This window comes from Benincasa hispida, chromosome 5 (genome assembly GCF_027475165.1).
Source record: "Benincasa hispida cultivar pf3 chromosome 5, pf3_genome.v1.1, whole genome shotgun sequence".
Classification (NCBI taxonomy): Eukaryota; Viridiplantae; Streptophyta; class Magnoliopsida; order Cucurbitales; family Cucurbitaceae; genus Benincasa; species Benincasa hispida.
Window position 1 is genome coordinate 52,483,486 of NC_143482.1, and position 10,520 is coordinate 52,494,005.

Here is a 10,520-nt window from a genome sequence, read left to right on the forward strand (position 1 = left end):
TAGCCGACCAAGCGCCTCCACCCCTTCTTCGGACTAGCTAAACTGCACAATATTCCCAATTCGGGCAGTAAGATCCCTATACCCCACAGGCTGAGACCCTAAACAACCCCGAAATAATTCTACCGCCATCCCTGCCACCCTGTCATGCACCATCTGGCGAGTCCCTCCAGCATCCATGACCGTAAATAAACCAATGCAACTGCGACGAGAACGAACACAGCGATGAAAAAAAGTTGTGTTATATCACCTAACTCCAGCTACCTCACCCTGGTCTTCTACCGGAGCGACGCCTCCTCCAATCTCACTACTAACTAGAACACCTTAGTGGCCCGAGCCGTCTCCACACACACTGACTCTGAAGCAGGATCCCTTTCTACCTTAGCCTGAGCAGCCTAAATAACCTGCCTAGTTGGCCGCACCTCATTAGCTAACACAGAGATACACCTACCAAACGATGCATGAAAAACCCGCTTCACTGCCTTCAAATTTCGCACAAAACTAACCATAGAAGACACATCCTCAGACTTTCTCCACGCTAACCTGATAGTATCAATAAAACCCTCAACTTCTGCGCAATGAGAAAAATAGTGAAACGTAGGAGGCGGCCTACTCCTCGTCCCCCTTGTAGAAACCAGAAGAAGGCTATGATCAGAAATCCCCCACTGACCAACCCTAACCTTCGAATACGGAAAATCTACCTTCTCGCCTCATTAGACAAGTATCGATCTAACCGGCACAAGATACCATTCCCCTGAAGTTTACTAGTCCAAGTAAACCAGTTACCTGTCACACCTAACTCAATCAGATCCGCCTCCAGTAACGCCCCATCAAACTCCTCCATCTCTCTCAAGCTAGGGCAACCACCAAAATCCTCCGAACTACTATGGATAGCATTAAAATTCCCCCCAAAACAAAAAAAAAAACTCCAGGAAGCTTCCATAAGACATACGCATCAATTAACTGAGACCACAAGTTCCTCTTCTCGCTCACGTGATTAAAGGCATACACAACACCAATATGTACCCTAGCAATAGATACAAAATCCATTAAGGTTCCAGAAATGAACTGATCCCCATTGACATCAATAGAAAAATTATAGACACTTTTCCGCCACATCACCAAGATCCTCCCAACTCCTCACACAGTATAGCTACACATACAACTCCAAGCATCACCAAACCTACTCATCACCAAACCAAAATTCTCTCGACGAACCCTCGTCTCAAGAAAAAAACAAAAAGTAATAGAGGAGGAAGCCAGAAAGTCTGCCACCACCTTACACTTGACAGGGTCATCCAACCCCCTAACATTCCAGGAATACCAAATCATGAACCTTGCAAGAAATCACACATACCACCTCTCATTGGGCGTTTGCCCGAACTCCCGAACATCCCATCCATAACAGACAATAGATCAGGATCTGCCTACACTAGTGCCAATGCCAATGAGTCTCCCCCTCATCACACAAAACATCAAACTGATTACGATCATCAACATGCTTTACAAACCTTGTAATTCCAGGGGACCCATAAACTACTCTGCTTCTCAATGGCACCGAACCTGGTGACCCACTGCCACCCCTATGCCTTACACCTCCTCTATCATGCTTACGACGACTAACCATAGTAAACTTGTCAACTCTCCCCGCGCCCTTATTCCCATTTACTGGGCTAACTCCCCTCGCACAAATACCCAAATCCGGCCCCTTCCTCACACTCTTAATTCCCCCATTCTCCCCTAAACAACCCCCATTAACTGCCACAATATACAACTCCTGACCCTTTTCCATACCCTATTTCTCACACACAACCCCAGTATGCCCAAAGGAACCATAACAAGTACACTTACGAATTTTCTACTCGTACACTACTGGAATAATAAACTACTGACCCCACATTCTAACAGTGACTAAATAGGGCATTAACGAATCACCATCCACCTGAACACAAACCCTCGCATACGATAACCACCGCCACTCTCTTGTTGCAATATCAAAAGAGACAGGTTTACCTACGACACTTGCTAACACTGCGAAACCCCTATCTGTCCACAACTCTAGGGGAACATGCTCCAGTTTAATCCAGATAGAAACAGAATAAAAAACAAAGGTTTCAGGAATAATATCTCTCTTTTGTATTTATTAAATTTGAATAATTTGAATAAAACTCTCATTTAGGCTACATCACTCAAAGCCCTCCATGTAAAAAAAAAAAAAAACTCTCACAACACTCTTGCTATATAATAATAATAACAACAACAACAACAGTAAAACTCACAATACTCTTGGATTTGACTTCACAATCAACCTAACATTTTTCTACTCCTTTGCATATATATCTTCAAGTTTTTCTCTTAAATTACAAAATATTAACCTATTGCAACCAAAAAATAATCAATATTAGTACAGATGTTATAAGTCAAAACAAAACATATATAGTGAATAGAAAGAAGAAAAGTAAACTTAAGTAGAAGAGAAATTCAAATGTTTATAAGGAAAATGGTTGAAGAGAGTTGTTTATAAAATAGTAGAAGGTAAAAGTTACAAAATCTTTTTGAATTTCATCATTAAATATAAATTCAGAAATTTTCAGAAATTAAATTATTGAAATAAAGAGATAAAATTTTCATATTCTGATATCTTTATCTCTTAAATAATACCTGAGGTATGAATGTGAGAATTTGAAAAGATAACCCAGAGTTAATGTTAATTTTATGTGTTAATATTAAATAAATATTAATAAATCATAAATAAATTCTAAAAAATATAACATTAATAATAAATCGCTGTTTAAAAGTCCCAATGACTACGCTGTTGTATTTTTTTTTTTAATTAATTTAGAACAACAACTAAGGTTTATCTTAAAATATTAAATAACGTGGTAAGTTTAAGATTTGTTGAAGGGACAAAGTAGTTAAAAGACGATTCTTCCCTCAAGTCACTTTTTAAGATAGATGATAAACCACAATATTTTTTTAGTACAACGGATGGTAATATTTGGGTGCATACATATTAGATTGCATTGGAATTATAGTATAAAAAAATTAATACTATACAAAAAAAAAAAAAAAAGAAAGATTTATCACATAAATGTAGCATTATTAGATGATATAATAATATTAAATTTACCTTAAACTATCAACTTAAACTTTTAAATCAATCATAATTAACACGTGGTCGAGAAAGTTGGATGAATCAGCAATTTACCCTCCAAAAAAAAAAAAAAAAAGTTCACCATACAATAAAATATTTTCCATAAATACATATAGATTAGGTCAATTGCTCCATGCAAGTTGCAGTCATGAATAATGATAATAATAATAGCTTTTAGTTTTTCTTCATTTATTGTTGCATTACACCGACGATCGCCCCAACTGAACCGAAGCTTAAATTTCACATGGCATTTCCATAACCAAACACTACTATTTTGACCCTGCCACACTATCGGCCGGTGGTTGACGCCGTCGCCGGTGCTTATCGAAAGGCAATTCCCACCTTCTTCAAAGTTGACTTTCGTTACTAATATTAGTTTTAGCTGATGGTATTTAAAGGACCGGAGCATCATCAGAATATCCCAATTAGTTGATAGGGTTTTTTAGATCTCCACTTTTTAAGATGATTATATTTTTGTCCCCTAATTTTGTTAGAAAATATCTTGAATATTTTATCTTGCACTCTAAATTATTAAACTTAAATTGTATTCATATTATTGTTATTTATTATTTTGAGTATAGAGTTTAGATAGGCACCATATATAAACTCTTAAATTCTATTAACGCCTCTACAATATGTATCATTTGATATTTCTCTCTGTTAATAAAACTGCTTTCTTCTTCTATTCGTAGGCATAACTAATATACTATTAGTGAACTATACAAATCTCTATAGTGATCCTTATTGTTAACATTTTCTCGTTTTCCTAACATTTTTTATAATTTAAACCTTCAAAATTGTTTATTTCCATATAACTTTTTAAAAAGGACTATTTTGGTTCTTATTCATGTTTTGGTTTTTGACAAAACTACTTTTGGGGCTTCAAGTATATTTGTTAATACATGTGTTGGTTAAGGTGAAATAATAAAATGATATTAAGATTCTGTTAACTTTTAAAAAATGTTTATTTTGGTCCATTCTATTAAGACTCTGTTAATTCTTAAATAAAATGATGAGATAACTTATATCTTTAGATGACTAGACTGTTAAATAAGTTTGTTACGCTAAAAAATGTAAGGTTTCAATTTTTAATTAAGTGATATTCTATAGAACTCAAAAGTCATTTTGTATTCAATATTTTTATCATTTAGTACTTTGTCACGTTGGTTGTTGGTATTTTACTTCACATTCTTTTTGTTCAATATATGCTATATGCAATTTCATCAAAGATTTAACAAAAGCATAAGAGTAAACCAAAATAAACGCTTTCTAGGGATTAAAAAGATCGTTTTTTGAAAATTTAAAGACAAAAATAGAAAAAGATTCAAAGTTTAGAAACCAAAATAGGATTTAAACCAAGAATTAATCATCATAACGAATTAGATTAATTTAGGGAGAAAAATAGATTTTTTGAGTTAAGTTTGAGTATAGCTAACTCTGAAGACAGCACATTATCCTCAACTTAAATATATCCAAGTTTGAAGAACAATTAGCTATATTGAAAGTACTTTAATGATTCAAGTTCATTACTTTTTTTTAAGTTGATAAACTAAAATAAATATTTTAAAATGTTAAAGATGAAAATAAATTAAATTTGGAAGTAGGAAAAAAAAATAAATTTGAAGTTGAATTACGAGTTTAATTTTTAAAGCTTTTAAGATAAGTTTATCTTATAATATACATATCTATAAGCTAATTTAAAAATGTGTAATGAATAATTTGTCTTAATTCACATATATTTAAAAAATTATAGACACAAAGTCGAAAGATTTAGAGACTATACTCGTAATTTAATCTGAATGTAAACTTATCTCAAACTATCATGTTCAAGAACCACACTTTAAATAAAATAGGAAGAAAGGGAATCTTGGAAAGATATTATTGGGAATATGTTAGTTCGATTTTAATTAAATCTTAGAGGTAGACATCTTTTGAATCATAATGCTTGAAGTTGTGGGTTTCTTCATAGGGATAAATGGTGTGTATAATTAGAGTCAAAGAATGAAGAGATAAGTTCTGACCCATCTTAGTGTGCTTTTGACTTGCGTATGCATATGTATGTCATTAAATGATCTTGGCCAACCCCCCAACGGTCCAACGCGTCTCATCACCAATAGCAACTTGAATATAGAGCAGCACATAATTATACTGTGGAGGGAAGATGAAGGCTATATATATATACTGATCTTAGACTTGTGAGCAGCGAAAGACAAAGATAAAAGATCTTTTTGGTCGAAAAATTAAAGAAGGCTACCTAGCTACTCATGGGTGGCTCTCCAAAATGGTTTTCTTTGGGTCTTCTCACCCTCTGTGTTGTGCTCCATTTGAGTTCTATCGCTCTGGGAGATGACAAGCTTGATAAGAATGGGTTTAGGGATGATGACTGTCGTTGGGGAAGGCGCTGCGGCGGCAGATTCGGAGGACGTGGACCGCGCTTCGGCAGGGGAGGCGGTTTTGGCGGCGGTAGAGGTGGTGGATTTGGTGGTGGTAGGGGAGGAGGACTTGGTGGTGGATCGGGTGGAGGGATTGGAGGTGGCGGTGGAGTAGGTGGCGGTGCTGAAGGTGGTGTTGGTGGTGGCGGTGGGTTTGGAGGTGGTGGAGGAGGTGGATTGGGAGGTGGTTCAGGTCATGGTGGAGGATTTGGAGCTGGAGGTGGCGTTGGAGGTGGTGCTGGAGGAGGAGTCGGGGGTGGAGGTGGGTTTGGTGGAGGCGGCGGCGGTGGTATTGGTGGTGGATCTGGTCATGGTGGAGGTTTTGGAGCCGGAGGAGGAGTTGGTGGCGGTGTTGGTGGAGGCGCTGGAGGTGGAGGTGGAGGTGGAGGTGGAGGAGGAGGTGGTGGCGGCGTTGGTGGTGGTCATGGTGGGGGATTTGGAGCTGGTGGAGGTGTTGGTGGAGGAGTTGGTGGTGGTGCAGGAGGAGGAGGTGGTGGAGGCGGCGGTGGTGGCGGCGGCATTGGTGGTGGGTCTGGCCATGGTGGAGGCTTTGGAGCTGGTGGAGGTATAGGTGGTGGTGTCGGCGGAGGTGCCGGAGGTGGAGGTGGAGGTGGAGGTGGAGGAGGAGGTGGTGGTGGTTTGGGAGGAGGTTCTGGTCATGGAGGTGGATTTGGAGCCGGTGGTGGCATTGGAGGTGGAGCCGGTGGAGGAATTGGAGGTGGTGGAGGAGCCGGAGGTGGTAGCGGTGGTGGTATAGGTGGAGGTTCTGGGCATGGGGGTGGATTTGGTGCTGGTGGAGGGATTGGAGGAGGTTCTGGAGGTGGCTTAGGAGGCGGTGCCGGTGGTGGCCACGGAGGGGGAATTGGGATTGGAATAGGGATTGGAGTGGGAATAGGTGGTGGATCTGGTCGAGGCGTCGGTGTTGGATCTGGATCCGGTGGAGGAGGTGGTGGTCATTAATAAAATTCTATCTCATTTTACAGATAATTCAAAAGTTTATCGTCTGTGGAACAAACTTCAGTATCGTACTTGTCTTCTCAAATGTCGAATGGTTAGATCTCCATTCCTATAATCGTGGAGCTAAAAAACGGCCTATGCAAATAGATTTTGTAATCTTTTTAAGTATACCTTTTATCTCTCTTATCCAATTTCATCCTCTGCTTCTCTCCCATTCAAATTTATAATCCTAAAACTGAATTTTGAAGAAATAAAATAAAAGTAGAGATAACAAAATCAAGCCATATAAAGCTTGTATTGTGTGCATGAGATCATATTTATCAAGTTTTTTTTCAACGTAAATAACAAAAGGTTACATGTCTATTTCAACGTAAGTGCCAATTTTGAAGGACTAATCCTTATACCATCATTGTTGAAGTTAAAAATGAAGGAAAAAAAAAAACTAAAAATTATAGTTTTAATTTTTAGAATTGGACTGAGAATTCAGATGTTTTTGTTTTGTTTTTTTTTTTTAATAAGAAATGTGAGAAACAATAATGATATAGAATTAGGGGCTATTTAATATGTTGAGTTAAGTTCATACGTCTGGGAAGTTTATATGTTTGTAAAATTCATATATATGTGTTTTGTGTGTTTGAAGTGTTGAGTTCATATGTTACAAGTATCTGGTATACTTTTTTTATACATAAATAATCTATTTTTATGATGATTATTTTTGTTTGGAAACTTTTTTATTCAATGATTCTACATATATTTTTTTTTAATAAACTATAGATTGCACTTTATTTTATTATATTTTAAGCACACATATATTGTTAGGAGGCGAAAAAAAGGGATTTAGGGTTTACTTTTGGATCATGCATTTTAATTTGTTTTATAAAAAATTAAGCAATAATTTTACGAATTTGCGCATGTAACATTTCTTGTTAAGTCATTTTTTTTATTTTAACACTATTGATAAAAAAATTTTAAAATAAAAATACTCATGTGTCTGACAATTTTTTTTCAAAAATATTTTTACATACAAATTTATTTGATTTCTTACATGATAAAGTGAATTTATTAATATTCAATTACTATAAAGCACAACTATGACATACTATGAATTAATCAAAAAATAAAAAATTCAACGTTTATGTACTTTTTATGTCAAGAAAGGCATTTTTTTTCTCAAAAGGTTTTTACATACAAATTTGTTTGATTTCATACCTAATAAAAGTGATTTTATTAATAATAAATTACTATAAAGAACGACCATAAAATACTATGAACTAATAAAAAACATCAAAAATTCAAAGTTTTGATGTAATTTACGTGCTTTTGTGTCAACAAAGATGTTCTTTTTCTTAAAAGTGTTTTTACATACAAGTTTGTTTGATTTCTTACATGATAAAAAGTGATTTTATTAATGTTACATTATTATAAATAACGGCTATAAAATACTATGAACTAATAAAAAATCGAGAATTCAACGTTTTGATGGAACTTATGTACAAGTGTTTATAAATGTGTTTTTATTGATAATTTTGTGGGTCAGCTTAAATATAAATATTTATTGATATTTTATATGTATTTTTAAATTAATAGTTATTTTTAAACTTTAAATTAAGATGTTATTGATAGTTTTATGTCACAAGCTTCAATTAAACAAAAAAACTTATGTGTCAACGAAACCCAAATTTGTAATACACATAGTTTAAAAAAATGGTTGCTGGAGTTGGCCATCAACAGTGATGGTTGGATGTTATCAGAGGTGGTCGTCAGAGTTGCTCGTCTGATGTGGTTGCGTGGAGTTGGCATTGAAGATGGTTGTCGAAGTTGGTCAACAGAGGTGGTTGCGGGAATTGAGCAACGAGACATCGATGGTTTTGGAGGCTGAGCGCACTGTTGGTGGACATGGTATAAAATGTTGGTGACATACGATGTTGACCACCCAAATAATGAGTTGAGTTCATATCTCATGTCATCTCATCTTCACCCAAAATACCTCCTTAAAGGTTAAAAAAAAAAAAAAAAAAAGCATAAATTTAGAAATAAAATTCGTAACTAATAAACTAAAAGTTAGTTAAAATTATGTACTGAGATAAAATTAGAAAATATTTAAAAAAGTATAGCTAAATGAGAGAAATGACAATACCTTACTTAAAAGTAAAATGAATATAGTTCAATTTTTCACCTTACATTGTAATAATAATAATAATAATAAACAAATACCATGCCTTAAATAATTTCTTCCCATTTATTAATTTCTTGTGGGGCAAAATCTTTTTTTAATCACAAATTAAATGTGGGCGTGTTCATTGTTCCTTTCCTTTATCACAATCAATCTCATTCTTCTCAATTATTTGTAGTACGTCATTAGTTCCAATGTTCATATTTTTGGACAATCTTCATATCTTCCTATTTTGATTTGTGTACTTATAAAAATGATTATTTCAAGTTGTTTGCAAAACTCTAGCACAAATTCTATATACACCACAAACTTTTATTAACAAATTATATGTAATGTATATTATAATATCATATATGCCATTAAGTGATGGATTCATTAATTTTGTTGGGAGGGCTTTAGTAATAAATCAAAAAAAGTAATTTATAAGTGATTATTAAAAAAAAAAAGTGTTTATTTCAAATGGCTACTAAACTCATTCATTCTTGTCTCCATACCACAACTTAAATAATCCAATAACTAGAATAGGTCTACTTAACACTAGATGAAATTGGGTTTAATTTCAAATGCCGACACAACAAAAAAATATCGACAAATATGATTTCTTCCGCATTTTCATGCAAGGGTTTAACATCATTTCTATCAACAAAATTATATGTGTGGCCTTAGTAAAACTCATGAAATTGGGTTTTTTCCGACACAAGTTTTAATTTTTGCCTACGCAAATTGCGTGGGCAAAACCTTTTAAATCTCAAATTTTATTTTATTTTTCGACACCTTCTTAAAACCCTATCCTACTTTAATTTTTTTCCACACTCTTTATTTTCCCCCATTTTTTATTTCCCTTTTCATCCTCCCTCCATTTTCTTTTTCCTCTCACACCCTCTCCACGTCTCACTAAATTTTTACCCTCTCCACATCTCACGCAAACTCTCACACCACCGCGCATGACCGACGTCGACTAGCTCACTCCCGCACATGATCCACGCTGATTAGCTTGCCGTCGTGCACGACCCACGTCCGTTTGCTTCCCATCACGCCGTCGAATGTCGTTTTCTCACCGCCGGTGTTAATTTTCGTTGAGGTAAGCTCTTCTGTCTTTTTTTCTTCTCTATAACTCATTATTCTTCAAATGTATATGAAAATCGTTGTTGATGATGCTTTGAATTTGCTGGAAATATCAATTCATTTGGTCTCTTTCTTTCTATGCTGTGAGTTATATTTCATTTGAGTAAATTTAATTATTGTTCATATACTTTTTTTGAAAAATATGGCCGATTTACTTCCAATTATAAAATATTTGATTATTATTGCTTTTGATTTTCACTAATGTTAGGTTATTTTAGGTGGTTTTGCTTTTGTTGATTTTGTAACTATTTTACTTTATTGTGCTTGAGTTCGAAACCACGGAAATTGATCTATGGTATTGCTATTGTTTCCTTAGAGTGTTTCTTGCTTGAAAAAATTAGAAGTGTTTTTAAGAGGTGTAATGCTAAAGAAATAACATAGCTACAAGTACATATTATCTCCCGATTTACTTCCAATTATGAAATATTTGATTATTATTGCTTTTTTTTTTTTTTTCATTAATGTTAGTTTATGTTATTTTAGGTTGTTTTGCTTTGGTTGATTTTATAAGCTTTTTACTTTATTGTGTTTGTGTTGGAAACCATGGAACCTGATCTATGGTGTTGTTAAAGTTTGCTAAGGGTGTTTCTTGTGTTAGAAGTATTTTTTAAAAGGTGAAATGCTAAACAAATAACATAATTACAAGTAAATATTATCTAGATTAAGAGGATTTGAGGAATGA

General features: G+C 34.7%; 1 protein-coding gene across 1 annotated transcript; it reads left to right on the forward strand.

Moving 5' to 3' along the window:
* The first annotated feature begins 5,299 nt into the window (after window positions 1–5,299).
* LOC120077358 (uncharacterized) lies at window positions 5,300–6,708 on the forward strand. The gene has a single exon (XM_039031243.2). The coding sequence runs from the start codon at window positions 5,416–5,418 to the stop codon at window positions 6,541–6,543; it is 1,128 nt and encodes a 375-aa protein (XP_038887171.2). The 5' UTR covers window positions 5,300–5,415; the 3' UTR covers window positions 6,544–6,708.
* Window positions 6,709–10,520: the final 3,812 nt, after the last annotated feature.